Below are 23,931 nucleotides of genomic sequence, written 5' to 3'. Positions count from 1 at the left end.
GTTATTTTGTTCTAAATCCCATATGGGTGAAGGGAATGAACAGCCCATTATTTCCACGCTCTTCCCTACCTGAACATTTTTGTGGTTGTCCTCAGTAAGCCAGGTCCATCGAGACGTACCAAGACGTTCACAAGCTTTTGGTTCAGTGGGTTGGTGAATTCTACTATCACAGACATTTCCTTACCAACTACCTTCTCTCCAGGAACCTACAAAACAAGGGAAGGATGTAGATAAGCAGAAAATTATAAAATCTTGGCATGCAAAGTCTCAGTTGTTAAATGCACATTTAACAAAATGCGTGTTTGTACGGATGGCTTTTTGAGACAGAAACAATGTAAAGTGAGCTATTAGTTTCTTGGGCTTGGTCATGCACAGAGAAGACTACAACCCTCCCCCCCAACATTTGGAACCGTGTTTCTTTTCTTGGTGCTCACCTCTTTACAAATCAAAACTAGTTAAAATACCTAGATGCCACTGGGGTGACTGGCCATTCACTGCATTCTTTATTGCAGTGGATACAATGACCAGGCAAATGTTTCACTAGTTTAAATGTGGGTTTCCCCACAGTGAACGTTGCTGTATTCCGAGACAGAAGTATGCTGAGGCAGAAAAAGCGCGCGAGAAGTGCCAAGTTTCACCTCACTTCTGCACACAATCTGTCCAGGAAGATTTCATAACATGTTTGCTAATGAGGATAAGAGAACCACAGAAGGACCTGCTATACAATTAAAATGGAGTAATGCATACAGGTCTATTAATGCACGATAAGAGACAGACTTTTTTTTTTATGTATGATGGCTAAGTTAGGGGCCTTGAGTATTACGAATACGAAGAGGATTTTGTATTGAGGTACTGGACAGAAAGAAACCCTGTAGATCTCATTCTATTCTAGTGCTGTTCTTACACTATGCTCACTCCCACTGTCCCTGGCATACTGGCTTCCAGACTGAAACAGCCTTTTCTTCCTTGTCACTTCTGAGGATCTCCTTAATTCTGGACTGGTAGGGGGACCGATTACATCACAGTTGGGAGACAAAGTGCGTCCCCACCTTCCATGCGCTTCATGGGGTGGATGCTCAGCACCCCAAATCATAGGGCTCATGAATGATAGAGGATGAAGAGTGGGATCTTGTTTTAACAACTCTGCTTTCTTCAGGCAATGCACGAAATTGTGCACAGCCCCTTGTCTATAACAGCACTATCATGACTTTTGTGTGTGCAGGGTCTTCCATTTTTAATTTGACTTAAAAAAAAAAAAAAAAAAGTACAAGGCTCTGTAGGAATATGCAAACTTGTGGCTGTAAGACCAGCCAGCAGAGTGGGGTGGAACTTGGAATTAGAAAAGGGGTTTCACTTCCTTTAGGTCCAGTTCTTGGGTCTGAGCAGCACAAAGCTGGCTTAAGCAGCTTCCTGAGAAATCCATCATAAATTAAGAGTTGGGGTAGTGGATCCTACTCCAAGCCCACTTCCTCTTTCTGTCTCAGCTCCCGGTGTAGGAAGTGTTCCCAGGAGAAAGAAGGTGCCCCTGGGAAGAAAATGCTCCTGGTGCTGTTTATCTAATCCCTTTTCTCACTCTGGTGACTAGACACTCCAGAATGGACTACTGAAATATTTTCCCCTATTCCATAGTATAAAATTAGGAGCGCTGGTTTGTGTCACTCAGGATCCTCTAAGGTCTTGTGCACAGCTTTCCATTCTTTTGCACTCCTCTTTAATGCTCTGGAGGGAACTCCAGCTCAGCCTGTTCTCTGTATATAACCTTTCTATTTGGTTGTTCTCAAAACCCCCTGTATATAAGAATAGGAAATGGATGCAGCGCAGATGAGGTAAAACACTGCGTGATAACACCACATGGCTGATGTGCAATGATAGCATTAATAGCCACATTTGTGACAGTCCAGTCAAAAAGATCCTCTTACATCTTCAAATTGATGTCAGTGCTACAGACAAGTTTTCATCGAGTCCCCCCTGTGACAGTGCACCCCATAAGGCTGTATGGAAATCTGCTTATGGATGTATATATGACATAACTGGAATATGTTTTATGCTACATATGCCATGTAACATATCTCTGTAAAGGTTATGATCTACTGAATCTATTCATTCTATTTGTGTGCATGTATCATTTTTGTATTTGAAGTAATGAATATTGGCTGTATACTTGCTTGATTTTTAAGTAGCCTTAGTAAAACATTTGGTCAGCTTCTTTAGAAAGAAATTTACAAGTTAAGTGCCCAATCAAGAAGCACTTAACAGAAAAGGGATCTTGGAAGGCTCCAATCCACATAAGAAGTCTACATGAGGACGTTCAAGGTAGCATGTGAACCATGGCTGCTACCTGTAAGTTCTGAGTCATGCATAATCGTGTGACTTGCCTATGTGACTCCAAAACTACATCTTGTAGCTGGAATTCTACACAGCGGGAAGGAGGGGTATCTACCCACAAGAGAGAGTCTATTTAAACCCCTGGGAGACCCCTCCATTTGGTCTTCAGCTGGCACAAGAAATAGACTCTCCACCCCCCCAGGATACCTGAAAGAAACTGGAACAAAGGACAGTAACTACAGAGGGTGTGAGTGATTGCTGGACCCAGACTAGAAGGAGACTAGTCTGTGAAAGCTAGCTTACTGGAATTCCTCTGTGGGTGAGGTTTTATCAGTATTCAATTTTCTTACTGTATTAGACATAGACTTGCACGTTCTGTTTTATTTTGCTTGGTAATTCACTTTGTTCTGTCTGTTACTACTTGGAACCACTTAAATCCTACTTTCTGTATTTAATCAAATCACTTTTTACTTATTAATTAACCCAGAGTATGTATTAATACCTGGGGGGGATGCGGGAAACAGCTGTGCATCTCTCTCTCTCTCAGTGTTATAGAGGGCGAACAATTTGAGTTTACCCTGTATAAGCTTTATACAGGGTAAAACTAATTTATTTGGGGTTTAGACCCCACTGGGAGTTGGGCATCTGAGTGTTAAAGACAGGAACACTTCTTAAGCTGCTTTCAATTAAGCCTACAGCTGTTAGGGGATGTGGTTCACGCTTGGGTCTGGGTTTGCAGCAGGCTAGTGGGTCTGGCTCAAACCAGGCCAGGCTCTGAAGTCCCAAGCTGCCAGGGCAGGAAAGCAGGAGCAGAAGCAGTTTTGGCACATCAGTTGGTAGCCCCAAGGGGGTTTCTATGATCCAACCCATCACACCCCCCTCCTCCCATCCAAAATTGTTTTTTCAATGAAAAAACAAAAGCCCTTTAAGTAAAAACTCTAGCTACCCCCTGCTCCATCAACACTTGGTGCGGGCGGGAGGAGTTGACAAAAACTCAGAAGTTTTCCACTGGGGATAAAAACCACTTCACTGACCAATTCTAGTCAGTAGTACTTTGTTTTTAACATTACTTTTAATAGTCTAAGAGATTGCTATGGGCCACATCCTGATATCCTCACTTAGGGATTGATCACCCCCACCCTGAAATAGTAAAAGGTAAGACTCCCACTGACTTCAGTGGTACAGGATAAGGCGTTTAGGATCAAAATGTGAAAAGTGCCTAAAGTTGCAGGCAGGCCCCTAGTAAGATTTTCAAAATTGATTTGAAATCAATGGAAGTTGGGCCCCTAATTTACTTAACTCCTGTGATCAAAAGCACTTAACACATTAGAATTGAGTTATTCTGGGTTTACACAGATGTAACTGAGCAGAATTTCACCTTAGCACACTTCTTATTGTGACCTGGCTTCAAGCTAAATTTGAAAGAGGTATATTTTCCCCATTAATTGGTTAATTCCAATGATCTTTTAGTCAGACATAAAAAGATCAAGATGTATATATGAAGACATATGGGGAATAGTATTTTTCACCCTTTCCCCTTACTTAAGGATTAAGTAGTCACCCAATTCACATATCAAAGTCTCCCAAGAAAGTTCGGGAAGATGAGATTTGCATTGCTCACATTTCTAAAATTAAAATTGAGCAGAAGTCCCTATCACCTCTATCTTACATGCACTTAAAAGAAAAAAAAAAACAAAGCAGGACACCTTTGTACATGACAAAGCAGCAAATAGGGCACAAAACAAAATTTATTTATTTTTTTTTAACCTTTGCAGGTCACCGTAAGCTTTTATTGTTTATAGAATAGATGGTTACTGGGCTAAAACCTATCGCTTTCATTAATTATTCTTTCATCACAACAAAGGAGGATGAATAAGCTATTTTGGAGCTTAACCTGGGGATTTTATGTCAGAGGTTCTGTCTGAATACTGAAGATACAGGATTATATGTTTTTTAAATTTGGCTACTGAAGATAAGTGAAGTTAATTTGACTTGTTGGTTTTTCTCTAGGAGATGCTCTGTAAAACAGAATCCTCTCTGTAGACCATACTGATAATCATTTACATTCTCTAATTAGACCATAGTGACACTTTTGTATTTCATGAGAGTTTTCAGAGGCTCATAACTTTTGCCTTCTTGGGTGAATTTTCCTGGGGATGGCAAAAGGCCCATCCCTGACATCAAGGTGATGTCCCTACCAAATTTCAAGTCCCTTCTCCAAAGCATGGAAGTGCTAGACCTTAACAAAACAGTTGTAAGAATATGTTTAACATGTGCAAAACATATTTTCTTCATTTTTGCTGAGCCTTTCAAAAAACAACAAATAAATTCAGCCTCAGGCACACACCAACGTGGAAAATTTCAGCCAAAACATTAAAATCTGGCAAAGTTATAAGCAACTGAAAACAGGGTCCGAGTGGGAAGCATGAGGCAACCGAACTAGAGGTGATGCAATCAACTCTACTTATTTTTATATATGACCCTGTTTTAAGTTGTTTATAACATTAGCTTTTAAATTTGTTTGAAAAAAGACCCCCAGGTTAGCCACCTAAGTGCTGGCCCAACCTGTAGATATACGTAGTAGAGGTCTGTGTGACGGTGATGCAGAATGTATCCTGAACTCAGGATAGTTGCTAGTTTCCTTTGTTGCATTCCTGAAACTGACCTTGATGTGCAGCTTGGGGATTTGCAGTACAGAGGTCTTCTGCTTGGCCAGAATCTTTTTCGTTTCATTGAGACGTGCTGTGACGAAGAAGTGCAAAGAGGCCTGTTCCAGCAGCTGACTCATGTACTCACTTGATTTGATTAAGACCTCAGAAATTTTAGCTGATGGGAGAAAAAACAAACGCACACAATAAAACTGAAGCTTGAAAGCAGTATAGTTACCGGTTATTACTTTCAGTCCTGCTGATGCCCTGCAGACACAGTACAGATTTGCCTCCACTGAAGAGACTGTCAAAGGCACAAATGGGAGTTAGGTGGTCAGACAAAAGCTGCAATGCCTCCTTTTCTGCTACAACTTTCTTTGTATGTTACCTTTGTCCTCCTCTTGTGCGCCACCTGTCATTTAAGATTGAGCTGTCTGGGACAGGGACTATCTTCTTTGTTACATGTCTGGACAGTGCCCAGCATAATGAAGCCCTGATCCTTGACTGGGGTTCAGAGGCACTACCATAATATAAACAAGATGTACTAAATGACTCCCATGGGCTTTTAATGGGACAGTGAGGTGCTGAAATGCCCTTGGAGAATCTCCCTCTAAATGTTTACTTCTCTACTTCGTTCCCATACCCCTTCCACTTATTTTTGAGGGGTACCCATGCAGGCGGTAACAGCAGCCAATTGGAGGTGTGAATGCACACAGTGCTACTGGCAAGGTTTCCTGTTCCTCAGTGCAGGGCTCATTGCTGATGCCAGCTGTTCACCTACCTCAACACTACATGCACCACATGGCAAAGGGACTAGGACTACCCCGCTCCCTTGAGAGCTGTCACTCTGGTCCTGGATGATCATTATTGAAAGGAATAGCTCCCTGGGCTGGAATGTTGAGATGCAGAGAATCATTGATTTTAACTGTATTGAACGGCAACTCTCAGTCCAGCAACGGTGTTAGAATTCAACGTGCAGAAGCTCACATAGATCATCTAGGAGGCGATCAGTCACAATATGTATCTTGATTCCTTGCCTGAGCAAACTCCAGTCTAGTTTTTCCAACATTAGTAAAAAGTATCAAGATTTCCCACCCACTTATTATTCATTTCTTTTATCGGAGCACCTAGAAGCCTCAGAGTCATGCTGGACTAGACCCCCAGTATGCTTGGCACTGTACAAACACCCATGAAATTGAATTCAAACTGGGTAAATCACATTTACCTCTTTCCACTCTTTTGCTCAAGAGTGGAAAGGAACCTACATCAAAATGGGTTCCTAGAGTGGGTTTCAAAGCCATTCCCATGATGACCACCTGAACTAGATTCACCAGGCCAGCCTGGAATTTTTTGGTGTGGTCCCATCTCCTGTAAATGAATTTCTCATCATATCTCAAATCTTTAATTATAATCAAGACTAGGTGTTTTTTATCTGTGCAAAAAATATTTGTTGTACTAGAAGTGGAATTTATTTTACAATGGAAAAAAGAGAAACATTTCAGATTAAATTTAATCACTGAGAAAAAAGAATAATGGAATCTCATTTCTGCAGCAGTTATGCTGGTAAGATGCCAATACAACTTACTGTGCCCGGGAAAGCCCAGGGAGACACAAAAACTGAGCTGCCTAGCAGCCTTTCAAAAAGACAGGGAAAGCTAAATATAACTGAGTGGAAGCGATAGCACCTTTGAAGGCACTGGCAGGTTTAAGCTATTCAAATCCTCAAAGATGTTTTCAACCCATACAGTTCCTTTAATCACTATTCTGAAAAATCACACATCCAGTTTCTGTTTGAAAACTTATTTTGCTCCTTTCAGCAGTGTAGTCTAGAAAGAATGCCTTTGACGCATTTTGATCATATAGCGATATTCTATTACCTTCAAAATACACACACACACTTCTTGCTATTTCACTAAACCTACAAATTCTGTTCCCATTTCTCAAAATACGTTAAGATGATTCCGAGAGTTGCTAACATTCTATTTAAAAAATAAGGGACTGTTTTCTTAGCACCCTCACCCCATCCATCCTCCTGACATTATTATTATTATTATTAATAATAATAATTAATAAGCAGCAGTACTCACCTACATTCACCAGGGCTATTTCTTGCTGCTTTTTGCAACAATCAGCAACTCCCAATCTTGTTGTACAGAGATGAAAAAATACGGTATGTCCCTTATAATAATGGACTATTGGCAACCCTAGTGATTTCTCCCTGGTATGCTGCTTATTCTAGATGGAGGCCCAGTCTAAATTCACTCATCATCATCAGTCACTAGAATTTGGAATTTATGAAAACATTCCATAGCAGTTTTATGTACCATAGCCACAGCTTAGCAAAAATGAGCACTGTGGCTGTAAACGTATCCTAGTAAATTCACCTTCGTGCAGAGGAGTCAAACAAGCACCACTGCATCATTTAACCTCTTTGTTAAGTAGAGTCATGGTGCCTTACATGGAACCTCAACACAGGGCTGAATCTGACCTGTGGAATTTAGCTTGGAAAACAGAGGGAATGCTGAGATATTTGCACATCTATACTGAACATCTAAATTATGGCTAAATTCTTCTCTCAGTTATAGGGGTGCAATTGGATTGCCAATGAGAGTTTAGCCCAGAGTTGAAATTGATTTATTTTTATGGCTAGCCAGGTATTTTTTATAAAGTTTGACAACTTTACAGCCGACATTTAATAATTGATTCAAAGCACTTAAAAAGTGCTTGTTATAATAAAATTGGTTGGAACAACTCAATGCGGCAGAGAGAAAGTACATGAACAGTTACTGAATACTCACAAATGAATCAGATGAGTTAGAAACAACCAACAAATAGCTATTGACTCATCATATGAGATTGGAGCTAAAGTTCTGATTAGGGTCCATCTCTAATTTTTCATTATTATTATATATTCATACTATTTTATGGAGATTTACAAGCTCCAAATGGAAATTTACAGTTGTGGGGAAAAATCCTGCCTTAAGACGTTCAGAATGGATGATAGGGAACCCTTTATCCCCGGCAAACAACAGGGCAGGATCTCTCCCTTACAGTCCAGAGAGGGCTAGAAAGAGGGTACCAGCAGCACAGCACAGCCCCACAGAGTGCATGGTATCTCAGGTAGGGAATGTGCCCTCAACTGGCTTGCACATATGCTGTGGTCAGCAGCACACACTAGCCAGGGATGTATGCTGTTCCTTTTTAGATTGCCATAAATATGCACCTAACACTGTATTCCCATAGCCTGTCCTGAACCATCCTACGCTCTAACTGCAGGATGGCTCTTGTGCCAGATGTGCACCCAGTGCCACTCTATTCCCTTCTCTTGTAGGGCTCTCTCAGATAAGAGAAAGATTTTGCTTTTATTTTGTCATTGTAACCTCCACCTGAAGAACCAGAGTTTTCCCTTTCCTTTTTGAGAACTTACAAGATGGTCAAAGATGTGAAAATGACATCTTACAGCTTAACACCTGGACCCATTCTCTCTCTCTCTCATTAAATAATAACAATCCTTATCACTTATTTAATAATTCAGCACTTTCAATCTGTAGAACTCAAAGTACTTTTTGAATGTGGATAAGCATGATCATCCCCATTTCACATATTGCGGATGGTCAGAGGGTAAGGTCACGGTGGCAAATACATAGCAGAATCAGGAATAGAAGCCAGGTTTCCTGACTCCCATTCCAGGGCCCTATCCACAGCTATGTAATTTGGGCCTATCACTAGAGGGAGTTTCACTGGCATCAGCACACACAGATAAGAAAGCAAACAAAAGGCTGAGGCTTAAAGTTTTCCCCCTCTTACATGCCAAGGGTTCCAGTGTCACATCAAAAGTATGGCTCTTGAATTCATTCTTCGTGACACCCGTATAAAACACAATATTGCCAGACAGATGGGCTGTTGCAGTGTAACGGGTGTGGCTGTTGTTTCTGAAAGTTACAGTGACTTTGAAGTTACTGCCAAGTATTGCATTTTCCACTTGAAAGTCCATGTCAACATCGGTCCCTGCCTGCTCCATAGTATCCTGGGTAACCTTTTTAATGCCATACATCAGAGCTGTCTCAAGGGCCAGTCTCTCTTCTTCTGTGCCTAGGACAAGATGAAAATTATGTTAAAAAAAACTGAAACAACAGAACCTAATTACCAGGTTCATAATGATGCCACTTTCCCAGGGTCCAGATTGGTGTTTTGTGTATGGCAGTAACAAACACCTAAAAAAATCTTTTACAAATATTTTGAAATTATTTCTCTTCTTAAATTACTTCAGTGCTTATAAAAACTACCAGATCATGGGCCAGATCTAAACTCATTAGTCAATGAAAAGACTCCCCTTAACCTTAATGATCTCAGGATCTGTCCCTTAGGTTTCTGGAGACCTGGAGCTAAGTAGAGGACAATTTGAGCAGTGGTAGGGGTAATGCCTGCTTCCCAACCAAACTGGCTAGCTAATGTGCCTCAAATCTGTACTAAAGAGACCACATTTATGAGCAAGAGGGTAGTTCAGTCTTCATGTCCATTCAGTTCTTGGCCCCTTTGCTAGGACTTCCAACTACGGTACCAGTCAGAGATTGGCAAATACTGCAAATAAAAACAAAAAATCACTTGCAAATTTTAAAAATAAAAATAGCAAATTCAACTCAATGGTATTTGCCTTATTTGTTTTCTGTGAATTTTTTGTTCACAGAAAGACAAGATGTTCCAAATACTCATGCACGTACGCAGTTGCTTGAATATTCATGCTGAAGTGTTCATTGAGCCATCCTGATAGCTTGTGGATTTGGGAATCATCCAGTCATGGAGCAGAAATGCTACCATATGACGTAGGTGATCTATCACACTGTGTGAATAGCAAAGTATAAGTAGTGAATACTTGACGCAATAGTCAGATAATAATTACTGTGGTTCATTATCAATCTAAACTCAATTGACCAGTGGGACTTAGAAAGCAAAAACTCTGTACTCCAACCATGCAGTCCTGGGTAAAACAGCTGATTTGGGATTAAAATGTTATTTTGATCCTTCTCTGCTTCCCCAATATCACAGATGAATGGGGGAGTGTTGCTAAAGTAAATTAGTAGAGAAGATGGAAGAACACTACCTACTTTTGAGTATATCTGATTCTAGACATGTGGCACAGCCGAGTGGACTTAATTTTTAGCACTGGAAACAGTCTCAGGGTGGTAGGGCTGTGAGACACTCATCCCTTTTTTGTTAAAAAATAAGCACTTACCAAGATACTGTATTTGACATGGAGGAAGCTCACAAGGAATTACTGTCACCCAAGATGCGTCAGACCTTCTGTAGTGGATGATGAAAAATGAGCTAGTCCCCTTTTCTCAGCTCACCCCAGTTGGTTGGGTAAGAGAAGAGCCTTGCCTCACCCACTCTGCAAAATTCCTGTTTGCAGGCCCTTAAAGAAACAGTAACTGATTTTCTCCCACATGCTACTTATTTCTGGGGTCACTTTCTTTCCACCAATACTTTTTATTTCCTAGGGCTTTGCATACTTCAAAACCTCCCAGAATTTTAAAGGGCCATGCCATGTGACCTAGGATGGGCTGACCCTTAGTCACCACTACTCTTAAGGGTCACACTACTGTCACACGTCTGAAGTGGATGATGAAAAACAACTTTTAAAATCTCCTCTTTTGAATTAAATACATTCATCCATGGTTATCCTCTGTTTTCAGATATAGCAACTCCTGTCCAAGGTGTTTTTGAGCGACAGCCTAAGGAGATGTTCTTACAGAAGGATGTGTAATATGTTTGAGGTGGAATTAAGATGCGCCACTTGGAGAAAGCTGTGTGAGAACCCACCTTGCTAGAGGTTTATATATAAATGACAGGAGACCTATTTAAGAAAAATCTACATCAGTATATACAACACTTCATTTTGCCATGTGCAGTCAGTTACCTTCCTGGAACTTGTACTGCTCAGTAATGTCCTTGGTTCCATCACTACCAATTTCCTTGGTCAAGATTAATTTCCCAATGTGGGTCTTATCAATGTGTTCAATCACTCTGGTCCCATCTTTCATTGCTTTTGAGTAAACAACATCACTGTTTACCTATAAAATTAAATAACAAAGCATTACGTCTTCTGTTGTGTTTAAAGCCAATATATCTTCCCCTTGACTCAATGACACAATCACCAAGTCCTACTGATTTAAACGGGACGAGATGCATGTTTAAAATTAAGCACATGTTTAAACACCTTCCTGGACTGGGGCCCAAAACACTTCCAAAAAGGGTTTAATGTTAATGATAATTTGGTAATACTTTAAACTAGCTGTCAGATACACTTGTCACATGGATTTCCTAGTACAGTTGCAGGGCCAGAACTTCAGCTAGTGTAAATCAACGTAGCTCCATGTATAGTCATTGGAGCCAATTTTCACCTGCTGAGGATCTGGCCCACTGCGTCCTTTTGAACAATCAATAGCTATTTAATAACACATTTCTGAAGATTGAGAAATCCTGGCAGCAAGTCTGGTCTCCATGATGCTTGTAAAGGTACTGTCCTGAGTTGAGGAGCCCCACCGTCTCAGCAGGAGCACAATTACTTTGCATTCTAATAGAGCCTCACAATGTTCTAGGGGCTGTCAACACATACAGGAAGATACATGCCCTGGCCCAAAGAGCTTACACCACCACCCAGAGCTTCAGAGCCTGCCTGCTGTTACAGTCCTTAATGAGAGGCAGGGGCTAATGCAGATTGTGTTATGGAAAGCAGCGAGTAACTTTCTCTGCTGCTCTGGTAACTGGGGTTTCATTTCAACTGGAGCAACTTCTTCTGATTACTACTTTGGCAAGCAGTGCTTCGTGAATTTTATCATTCACAAGTGTCATATCAAACCTACTGATCTAAATATAATGACAGGATTTCTATTTTACATGAGTTGTAATGGGAAATAACATTGCAGTCCATGTATTATACCTAGAGACTGACTTACTGTCCCATTTTAAATGACCCAAAACACTATTTTTTCAGGTACATACCTCTGCAAAAACAAAAGGCGCATCGAACTGGAAGCAGACATGACCATGTTTAATAGCTTGAACGGAAGCAGGGCCACATCTATACATACCTGAATTGAGATTAGAGGGGGAAGAGAAATAAAAGGTTGAATTTGTTCTCTTTATCTTTAGTTAAAGTTAATATCTAGAATGTGCTAGATTGGGAAAAAACAACTAGCCAAAACCATTAGCTTAAAATAAGAACCTAAGAACAGCCATACTGGGTCAGACCAAAGGTCCATCTAGCCCAGTATCCTGTCTTCCGACAGTGGCCAATGCCAGGTGCCCCAGAGGGAATGAACAGAACAGGTTCAGTGATCCATCCTCTGTCGCCCATTCCCAGCTTCTGGCAAACAGAGGTTAAGGACACCATTCCTGTCCAACATGACTAATAGACATTGATGGATCTATCCTCCATGAACTTATCTAGTTCTTTTTTTGAACCCTGTTATAGTCTTGGCCTTCACAACATCCTCTGGCAAGAAGTTCCACAGGTTGACTGTGAGTTGTGTGAAGAAATACTTCCTTTTGTTTGTTTTAAACCTGCTGCCTATCAATTGCATTTGGTGACCCCTAGTTCTTGTGTTATGAGAAGGAGTAAATAACACTTCCTTATTTACTTCCTCCACAGTCATGATTTTATAGACCTCTATCATATCCCCCTTTAGTTATCTCTTTTCCAAGCTGAAAAGTCCCAGTCTTATTAATCTCTCCTCATACAGCAGCCGTTCCATACCCCTAATCATTTTTGTTGCCGTTTTCTGAACCTTTTCCAATTCCAATGTACATGAAATAAAAAGATAGTCAGGCTTATGACACTAGGTAAAACCTATCTCCTTTGCTGAGGGCATAATATTCCACTGGTATCTGTACTGCAAAGATAGTATATTATACCTGGTACATGCAGAGCACTGCAGGTGCCTTTGGACTCGTGTGCTAGGTGTGAGATGCAGCAACAAAACTGTTCATTAATGAAAATGGAGACTTTGCTTCCCTTTCACTTTCAGGGCCTCATTCTGCTACCCTGACAAACTCTGATTGCAGTGAGACTACTTGCAGAGTGAAGTACTACTCAGTGTGATAAGAGTATCAGAATCAGGCCTTCAGTGTCTGAGGTTATTTAAAGAGAGGGGAAAAAAAGCTTTTACAAGTGCTATTGATGGAACTCAAGCCACACTTCTCCCAGGCCCCGCAATATTTCCCCACTCTAGTTTTTTGATGTTCTAACCTCAGCTTGCCACAGGTGCACATGCATGCACCCACACATGCTACATTCAACTAAGGTAAGATCATGGCGCTGATTTTTACTTGAAAACAGTGATGTTTTCATCTACCTTTTTTAAGTGATTTGGGGGTTTCTGAAAGGTGATGAACTGACAGAACTTGGTCCCTATTCACCATGATTTCAGTGGAGTTACACCTGTGCAAAACTGGAGTAACTAAGTGCTGAATCAGGCCCTTTGTCCGCTGTTTAGCCCCTGATAAAGCACCGACATGTTGCTCAGCGTTTTCCATATTGCCCCACCAGCATGCCTCAGTCCTCAGCCATAGGTACTACTTCCGAGGTCATTCAGTCGTTTCTTCTCTGCTGGAATTGCCAGCAACTGCCAATTAATGCCAGTTTTACCACATGGAGACCTGTTTGCTAGGAACTGGACTGATAGCATCAACTCATTTCACATGCTCAAGGCCACAGAACAGTTACCTGTTGGTAATAACGTATAGCCACAATTGACCCAGGCAGGAAAGGCTCCATGTTCTATTACCAACTCAGTGAACCATCCAGTCCCAAATCTGAAGCTATCTAACAGTTGGCACCTTAATGACACACTTTTTGCTTCACTGTTTAGCATAAGCCTCAAGTGCTGGAAATGTCATTCAGTATGAGCTGATTTGAGTTAAAGCTGACGAGCTTGGAGGAGCTCAGTCTGTCAGAGTGTGAACCTAGGAAACATCTGACTGCCGCTGTCTTAAGAATATATCTTTGAACTGAGTGAGGAGGAAATTAGGAAATGTAACAGCAATAGTGGATTTTCATTTTTCTCTACCATCTAGAGAATGCAGCCACAGGAATTTACAGAGGGAAATTAGCATTATGGCATATGTTATATACTCCCAAAATACTTGGTTTAAAACCGTTACATCCCCTCTCACTCTTCCACAGGGCAGCTCTGTTATCACAAATACATTTAACGTTCCTGGGGCTGGGTCCAAACTCCAGCGAAGGCAATTGGAGTCCTTTCATTAGCTTCAACGTTCTTTGGATCAGGCACCTTTCCCTTCCACATGTCCTTTCCTCACTCCACTGTGCTATGAGTTGGCTTGCAGGCTGGTCACAGGGCTCATGGAAATCCGGAATCCCATGACTTCTCCATTTTTCTCCTTGAGCCCTTTGACTGTTGGGTGGCCATGCCGTGGAAAATACCACAGTCTCTCCCCACCCTTGAAGTCATCCCTGAGCTCTGCTTATGCCACTTGCTGAGGCTGAAGGGAGAGGGCTAATCCTTTACTGAAGGGGGATGTAAATAAGTCTCAACCTGTAACAATCAGTATCAAAATGTTGGACCAACACCTAAATACTATGGTGAGGGCACTTTAGAAATCTGATTAAATAAAGTTTGCCCTAGTCTACACTGGTGGAGGGGTGTCGACCTAAGATACGCAACTTCAGCTACGCAAATAGCGTAGCTGAAGTCGACATATCTTAGGTTGACTTACCTGGCCATGAGGATGGTGGTGAGTCAACCGCTGTCGCTCCCCTGTCGACTCCGCTTCCACCTCTTACAAGCTGGAGTTCCGGAGTCGACGGGGAGCGCGTTCAGGGATCGATTTATCGCGTCTAGACAAGACGCGATAAATCGATCCCCGATAGATCAATCACTACCTGCCGATCTGGTGGGTAGTGAAGACCTGCCCTTGGTTTCATCAAAATTTTCTATGTCTCACCTGTGATTTTTTCAAAGTAATTTCCACTATAAAATTCCCATCCTTCCTATCAGTATGCACAGAAATTCTGCTTTGAACATGCTTTCAATGGGAAACAATATGCAGCACCCCCACCCCTTAAAAGAAGTCAAGGTTATACATGGGTTGCATCAAAACCTTTTGGTATTGCAGAATATGGAATGCTGGTCTTTAACACATAATACTATATAAAGTACATATCACCTAACCCAACAAAAGTGGCTGAATTATGGCACAGAGTGTCTTGTTTTCCTCTGGCCAAATTCTATGCCCACTGAGATAATTGGTGCTTTTATATCTATTGGGGGAGAATGAGAAATCCATCTCCAAATCTTCTCCACAGCTACTGACTTCAGTCTCAGGACTAAAATACAAAGACTGCATGCAGGATTACCATCACTGTTTTCTTGAGGAGTACTATCTACGACTTGCCATCCTCCAAAACCAACGGGAAGATCAGGTCTTGCCATCCATGCCTCGTTCCAGCAGTGATAGTTCCTTACACGGGAAAACAGACAAGAATATTCAACACTGAAGCATAAAAATAAATATCAGAACAAGCCTGTGTCTTAATGTGTCACTGTTGCAGTGAAAATCTCATAAGAATTTCCTGGGTTCAACAGTTTATACATTGCTGAGGACAGATCAAGCCAGATCCCCAGGCCCAATAATTTGGTGCCTGCTGAAGCTTGATGGGGAGCATCAGAAAGGTAGGTGTAAGCCTTCTTTGCAATCCCCTGATTCTCAAGCCCAGTCCAGTGCCAAGAAGCCAATTAGAGGAGCCTGAAAGATGCTCTAAATGGCACTTAATGCATAGCCCCCCTAAAAAGAGATTCAGGCAGCTAGGGATTGTTGGTGCACAATGGTGCTCCTGCCACAATCCTTTTTTTCAGAGTAGCAGCCGTGTTAGTCTGTATTCGCAAAAAGAAAAGGAGGACTTGTGGCACCTTAGAGACTACAGACTAACATGGCTGCTACTCTGAAACCTGTCATTATGCAAGGCACTGAATTTAGCCGTATGGAAATTTTTAAAATTTGTTAGTCTCTAAGGTGCCACAAGTACTCCTTTTCTTTTTACGAATCCTTTTTTTGTCAGCCACGTCCCCAAGAATGGGGGCTGTGAGAAGGGTGCCAGTCAATTCTATCTCAGAGAATACCTCTATGCAAGAGAAATCCCTAACTGCCCGTTTATGCTGGTGTTAACACTGCTTTGTGGTTCTTGAACGGTATAAAGCAGACCTAGCCAGGCTGATGACTTGGTAATCTTAAACAGAGGTTTCAGTACCAACTATACAATTGGCAATATGCACAACTATGTTCATTCTGATAGTTAAAACAAACGAGCTTGTCTGGTTTCTGTGTAAAGTTGCAGGTGCAGGTTTATTAACTGACCCTGCACTGGATATATAAACAAATAGTTCCCTAACTCCTTGTAGGTCATTTTGGAATGCCACAAACCAAAGACTAAACTTTTTAAAGAGGAATAGTTGCGTTAGTTTGCGGACGATATCAAGCTGGGAGCGGCTGCAAGTGCTTTGGAGCACAGGATTAAAATTCAAAATGATCTGGACAAACTGCAGAAATGGTCTGAAGTAAATAGGATGAAATTCAATAAGGACAAATGCAAAGTACTCCACTTAGGAAGGAACAATCAATTGCACACATACAAAATAGGAAATGACTGCCTAGGAAGGAGTACTGCAGAAAGGGATCTGGGGGTCATAGTAGATCACAAGCTACATATGAGTCAACAGTTCAACACTGTTGCAAAAAAGTGAACATCATTCTGGGATGTATTAGCAGGAGTGTTGGAAGCAAGACACGAGAAATAATTCTTGCACTCTACTCTGTGCTAATTAGGAGTATTGTGTCCCGTTCTGAGTGCCACATTTCAGGAAGGATGTGGACAAATTGGAGAAAGTCCAGAGAATAGCAACAAAAACGATTAAAAGTCTAGAAAACATAATGTCTGAGCAGCAGTCCCTCTAATTTTTCCACCTCATGTGCGGAATGAATTTTATTATGTGCACCAATATGCAGGTGATGTGTGACTCATCACCTGCATATTGGTGCACATAATAAAATTCATGTGGTGGAGGTGGGACCGAGGGGTTCGGAGTGTGGGAAGGGGCTCAGGGCTGGGCAGAGGGTTGGGTGCAGGGGGTAAGGGCTCCAGCTGGGGGTACAGGCTCTGGGTTGGGGGCCAGGGATGAGGGGTTTGGGGTGCAGGAGGGTGCTCTGGGGCTACATCCTCACGAGAGGACTCTCCCCAGCTGTCTCTCCCACCACAGCAGCACCTGGGGAGGGGGGCACTTCTCCACGCCGCAGCAGCTCTGGAGCTGGGGCCACAGGATAGGCGCCCCTCCCTCAGCAGGTTTGGGCCAGGGATGGGTTCGGGCCTGGCTGGGCCGCCCCACCCCAGCTGTGGCTGGGTTCAGACCACGGTAGGGGCACCCTGGCCGGTCCGGGTGCCCCAGGTGCAGCAGAGTTGGGGGCCAGGCTCTGTCTAGGCCTGGGGAGATGCCCCTCCCCCCAGGTGGGTTCCCTGAGTGCCTGTGCGGTGCTAAGAAGGATGCTGCGCAGCTGAGCAGCTTACAGGGAACTTAGCCTATGAGGGAAGATTGAAAAAATGGGGTTAGTTCAGTCTGGAGAAGAGAAGACTGAGAGGGGACATCATAACAGTTTTCAAGTAATTAAAAGGTTGTTACAAGGAGATGGGAGAAAAATTGTTGTCGTTGACCTCTGAGGATAAGACAAGAAACAATGAGCTTAAATTGCAGCAACCGTGATTTAGGTTGGACATTAGGAAAAACTTACTAACTATCAGGATGGTTAAGCACTGGAATAAATTGCATAGGGAGGTTGTGGAATCTAAATCACTGGAGTTTTTTAAGAGCAGGTTAGACAAACACCTGTCAGGGATGGTCTAGATAAACTTAGTCCTGCCATGAGTCATGGACTAGATGATCTGTAGAGGTCCCTTTCTATGATTAGGTCTAACTTTAAAAAAATATGCAAAAAGCAATTTACTTTGTTAGAATTTTCCAACTCTCCCTTGGTAATACTGCAGAAGGTAGAGAGACCCCAACTGAATCATCAGTGCCATGGTGCTAAGTTTTCCTTGGAGGTTTTCCATGTAAGCAAAAAGTAGGCCCAGCTCTCTTAGTTTCTAATTAGTTCACAGGCTCACGTGCTATGGGTTGCCCATGTGAGAGGTCATATCTCCACAGGGCCAAGTTCCATGGATCTGGGAACTAGGGGTGCTGGGGGTTCTGCTGCACCCCCTGGCTTGAAGTGGTTTCTATTATATCCAGGGTTTGCAGTTTGGTTCAATGGCTCTCAGCACCCCCACTATACCAATTGTTCCAGCACCCCTGCCAAGTGCTGTTCCATGAGCCACATGCATTATGTTCAAAGGCATTTAAGTTGTTAGTCTAAGCACAGACTTGAAATGCCCTCACTTGGCTGGATGCTTGAAAAACACCACCAGGTCATCTTATTTACAATCTGTCGAGAATGTTTCAAAGATGAACCACCCTAACGAGAAAGATGGCTCTTATAACTTTCTTTCTGAAATTTTATTAGAGCTCAAGGGAGAGCACAAACAAGGAGGAAAAAAACCCAACACGAGTTTCTTGCAACAGCTTCAAGAGTCAACCAAGTGTCTGAATTCTGTTATTGCCAAAAACAGGGGAGGAGAAAGTAGCAATTTTCTTTGCAAATTATGTGTATCCTGCCAGCAGATATGAATGAAATTACATCTGTGTAGCCACTGATACTTCCCTAATGCATGCAATATTAGCAATAAAATTGCAGCCAGAATGGATTGTTAAACTCCGACCATTTCATTAATAATAGGTGAAAAAACAGAAAGGTAGAGGAATCAGTGGGCTCTGAGGCTTGTCTAACAAGACATTTCAAAGCAGAAATAAATGCTTGGATCAGGGAAAAACTTGTCAGTTAGGAGAGTTAATGAAGCAGGACTACAGAAAAAGAATTATTCAAGAAAAGTGACGCACACAACTAGAATTTTTGATACTGCTGAATGCGGCGTAGTGAGTCATTCTCATAGAGCCTTTGGTGAACCACTGTCTGGTAGGTGGGTTTTTGAAAGTTATGATGATGCCATGTGAGTAGAGACAATCTCTGCCCTGAAGCACTTAAAATCCAACTTTGAATCAAACTCAGATGTTCTTGGTTTTGAGCGTGACCAAAGGACAGAACAAAAAAACAGAGGGGAGGAGGCCATGAATGAAACTAATCTTATTTGGTGAGTAGACACTGCAATGTAATAACTTGACTGTAAGCTCTTTGTGGCGGGGACTGTTTTATTGTTTGTATAATGCCTGGCACAATGGGATTGAGATTTATATATGCTACTGCAATACAAATAATAAATAAGTATGATGACATTGGGTAAGGATGGATAGATAGATATTCACTTGTGCTTCCCCAGATTTGGGGGGATTCTTCCATCCCTAAAACGTAATCTAAAGTTCCTTCCAGCTCCAAAACATACTGGGCCACATGCTTGGCTGGTGCAAGTGGGCACTGTTCTATTGACTTCAATAGAGCTACGCCGCCTACTAGCAGCTGAGGGTCTGACAATTATTTAAACTGAAGTTGTAGCTCTTATATCTAAACCAGCCAGAGACTAAACAAAGTGATAGAAAAACTAATAAAAAATGACCAGGTGGGTTTTATGCCTGGCAGACAATTTAAGAAGAGTACTTTACAGGGCTCATATGGTTAGGGACATATTGGATGAGAAAGGACATTAGGATTGAGTATAGCACTGAAGAATGTCTTCCACACCACAAGAAATTTGGTTTTGGAGTTAGAGAGAGGATGGAGCATGGAAAATTGGAGTTCAACACCTCAGAAGGGATCTCTACTCAGGCCTCCATCCTACAGTGAGCTTGGCATGGAAGAAGCTCCTGCACCCACATAGAGCCTCATTGACTTTAACAGGGCTCTGCCTGATTGGAGATCATACTAGGATCAAGGCACGATAGTAAGATCCCTTCAAGGTATATTCCTTACGTGTCTGTACATAATTAAAAAAACTAGGAGAAGCAGTCAGTAATGACAGTAATCTGACCAAGTTCTTAAAAATAACTTCTGGAAAAGTCTGTGTAATTCTTTATATATGTTTTCATCCTGGGAAAAAATGCTTTTTTCTAAAAATAAGTAAATGCATATCAGATGCCAAGCACTTGGGTGCAGCCCCACGCCTAGAGATGGGTCTGAACAAAAATCCTGGATCCAAACATCCCTGAATTCTGGCAGTGCTAGAAATAGGAACGCAGATCCATCTATTGCAGCTCCAGGGAATAAAACAGCCAACTGCTATAGACGTTCATAAAGGAAAGAGATCCTAACTTCCAGTTACCTAGGGATTATAAATAAATTAAGAAAAGTCAAGACATTTTTTTCAAAAATTGTTATAAATACCTTGAACATGTCGTCTTAAAAAAATAAAAAGCTACACTGAAATAACATCAAGGATAAGACACAAACCATTTAAAGTCTGAGTTAGAGCTACCACAGAGTGGTACAAGGTAATGAAGAGAAAGGACACAAAGGAGAAATGGGAAGTGCTGTAAGATAAATTAATATACGCCCAAGGGATTATGTGCACCATGTAGCAATAAATACATTATGAGGAGAAAGGGATGAACAAGGAAGCCCAAAGTAATCAAGACAAAGAAAGAGGTATATAAAATGTGGGGTGTAAAACATTGCGGGCCAGTTCCTCAGCTCAAGTGAATTGGCACAGGTCCCTTGACTTCAATGGAGCTTCGTCTATTTACACCCACTCAGAATCTGTCCCCAGCTTCAGAGGAAAAACTGAACAATTATTGAATGAAGTGAAAAATATTGAAAAATGGTAGGGAAATGAAAAGGAAAAAGTCACAAGTGGTTAAGACAAATACGACTTTGAATACATGGGGAAAAAGAGCTTGGTGAAGCTGTTAGTAGAGTGTCTAACATAGTGCAGGTTTCAGAGTAGCAGCCGTGTTAGTCTGTATTCGCAAAAAGAAAAGGAGTACTTGTGGCACCTTAGAGACTAACATACTTGACTATATACAAAGGGCCTGATTCTCCTCTCACATCAGTTATACACCACTGTATCTTCAGTGGAGTTACACTCAATTTATACCAGTGTAGGTTGCAGGAGAATCATACCTACAGAAATGTTATATTGTCTTCTGGTCATTAGAGTAAATGCTAAATTTGAATTTTGGAACCCTGGGACCACAAAGTATAGGCTTCAAAATAGGTATATTACAGACACAGAACGACATAATGTTGTTGTAGCTGTGCCGGTCCCAGGATATTCTCTCACCCACCTTGTCTCTCTAGATACAGAACTATTTGTTTTCTGTGCAATTTATATAGGATGGCACATGGGTGGTTCTGTGAGATGCACTGACTTATGCTATCATGAAAGAGAATTTTTCCTTGGAAATTGACATGTAATTCTTACATAGATTCCAAAACCTGGATCCTTCCCCCCGACAATGGAACTCATGGAGATGACATCAGGGCTGCAATTATAATAGGCTCAGTCTTTTTGTCCTCAGGACAGTAGATTTGTTCCAGTTTTTATGTTATAAAGAATCCAGATCTTGGATTGTTAATGAAGCATCCTGATGAATGAATATTATTCTACCGATGAGGTGAAGAAATCATTCACACAAATCAGGAATATTAACAGTGGGCAGAACAAGAATCTACTGAATGTAGGAATGTATATAGAAGGCAGAATCATTGCTCCACAGAAAGAGAGATGTTGTGGTATGGTAATCCACAGATCATTTCTGCTGAATGTAGCACTTAATCAATACATATTGCTGTTCTCACTCCAGACAGGAGAATGGGAAAGTTGGAGGGAGAAAACAGCAGAATTGTCTTCTGCAAACCTAAGAAGGTCTTGGGTCAAACAATATAGTGATCCGATATCTTGTTATTTTTATAAAGCTAATCGAAGTATTAAAGAGTCCTGTCCTGTATCTTTTAAAAATGTATCTGATTTATTTTAAAGTTTGCCCATCTGCAGCTCTGGATGCAGGTACCAAATTTAAATAAAACATGCAAATAGGAAACTATCAAAAGCAACAGAAAATTTCCCATGACTTCAATGGCCATTGGATCAGGACTTAAATCCAAGCTATGAAATCCTCCAAGCAAAATCGGAGATACCCAACACCTAGCAAGATTGGGCCCTCTGTTAGGTTTTCTAGAGTTCAGCAATTATTGCCACTTAGGTATTCACCCTTTCTTCCAAGTTGCTTATATGTGTGGTATATTGAATGCTGACTCTTGAACTGATCCCTTGCCTTTTTCCATGTTGAACAGTTTACATTCCTTGCCCTATTTATTAACTAGCTTTTATTCCACAGTTTGCAACTACGTCTTTCGATAATCTAGCAGTATTCTTTAAATAGAATAGCAGAGACATATGAAACCTTGATCTGTCATGTTTTATGTGCACAGAGATGACAGGTTTGCTGGGACAGCTCACCAGATTGAGTCTTTTGTGAGTTTGGAGTCCATTTTCCCTTCTTCATCTACAAAGATATCCAGTTGTAAATTGGCATTGTTATCATGGGCAGAGGAATAATTGGTAACAATTCTTCCAGGTATCCCTATGCACCTCAGAACTGGAGTGGAAAGAGAAAGGAAATGAAAAGAATGATTTGAGGCAATATGATAATATATGGGCAAGAGGATGAGTAGATAGAATGGGTAGATAGACTGGAGGAGATTATAGGTATACTTCAGGTGGAAGCAGGGTGGGAGGATGGAAAGATCACCTGGGCCTTTATTCTTTCAATGCTTTCCATTTGTAAAACAACCCCATGCCCCTCCAGCCGCTCCCCCCCACACAGTCTGCCTTTAGCAAATGAAAAAAAAGTAACAGTTAGGCTTCCCAAAAAACCAAGACACAATAGAGGGTAAACACTGGTCCTTCCAGCAGTGATAAGCTTTGAAGTGAATGGAAGACTTTATTAGAAGGGCCACTGTTAGAAGGTTTCTTTGTTTTAAGTTTAGTTGGAATTTTCCAACGTTACATTTGGAGGAAGCTAGAGAATCCAAAGAATATAACAGAAATCAATATTGAGAAAGAAAACTGAATTATTTACAAGTGTCAGGGTTAGAGAATTTAAACAAAGCACATTACATATTTTGTACCAATCGCTCACTAATAATACTTTGAACTTCTGTAATCACCTTTTATTAGATGATCTCACAGTGAATTAAAAAAATGCATTCAATCCTAGAACATCTCAGTGAAGCCCGTAATTGTTCTCTCTATTTTTATGGATGGGAAAGCTAAGATGTAGTCAGGTTAACACTCTTGTTCAGCTGGTACAGTGCATCATGGGAATCCCATGGCCATGGTATAGCACAGGAGATGGGAGTCCAACCAGGGACGCGCAGCTCTCAGAGAAGAATTGGGGGCGGGAGGGGGTCTGAGGCATCTGAACAACAACTTCCATGAGACACTGCGGCAGCATTTCTGAATTGAATATTTCAATTTTCAGACGAGCTTTTTTGTTCTTAATTTTTTTGATGAAAAGCCAAACGTTTCCACAGGAGGCAGATACCGTTTTGGGGAGGGGAAGGGGTTGAAAACCCAAATTTACTGTCACAAAACAATTTCAGTGGAAAAGTTTGGACTGCCCTCTACGGTCAGTACTGTGACTTTCAATAAAGAGCAACACCACACATATGTTTTAAATTGTTTGATGACAAATTACCTGGATGCATGGATCTCATACATACCTATAGATTAAATTTCATTCTAATGCCTTCCCAGACTTCCAGCACATGAGTGCCTTCGGGGCTCATTGGAAATAATTCATTTGGCTATTTTAAGATCAATGACTTAGTTTACTTTTCTCCAGAATGTTTTAGCATTTTAAAACAGATCATTGTCTTGAATCAGTATGGTAACCTTGGAAAA

The 23,931-nt window shown here is 41.4% G+C and overlaps 1 protein-coding gene across 2 annotated transcripts in view; it reads right to left on the bottom strand.

Annotated features, from left to right (window-relative positions):
- F13A1 (coagulation factor XIII A chain) overlaps window positions 1-23,931 on the bottom strand; it is a 164,533-nt gene that overhangs the window by 7,250 nt on the left and 133,352 nt on the right. For both annotated transcript variants that reach the window (XM_043540160.1, XM_037893193.2), the window contains exons 8-14: window positions 22,486-22,624; window positions 15,352-15,455; window positions 11,976-12,064; window positions 10,891-11,044; window positions 8,781-9,065; window positions 4,991-5,151; window positions 70-206 (exon numbers count right to left, since the gene is read on the bottom strand). In XM_043540160.1, coding sequence (XP_043396095.1) covers window positions 70-206; window positions 4,991-5,151; window positions 8,781-9,065; window positions 10,891-11,044; window positions 11,976-12,064; window positions 15,352-15,455; window positions 22,486-22,624 — 1,069 coding nt within the window. The remainder of the gene's footprint in view (window positions 1-69; window positions 207-4,990; window positions 5,152-8,780; window positions 9,066-10,890; window positions 11,045-11,975; window positions 12,065-15,351; window positions 15,456-22,485; window positions 22,625-23,931) is intronic.

This window comes from Chelonia mydas, chromosome 2, assembly GCF_015237465.2.
Source record: "Chelonia mydas isolate rCheMyd1 chromosome 2, rCheMyd1.pri.v2, whole genome shotgun sequence".
In the NCBI taxonomy this organism is placed as follows: Eukaryota; Metazoa; Chordata; order Testudines; family Cheloniidae; genus Chelonia; species Chelonia mydas.
This window is presented reverse-complemented; position numbering and strand designations above follow the sequence as displayed.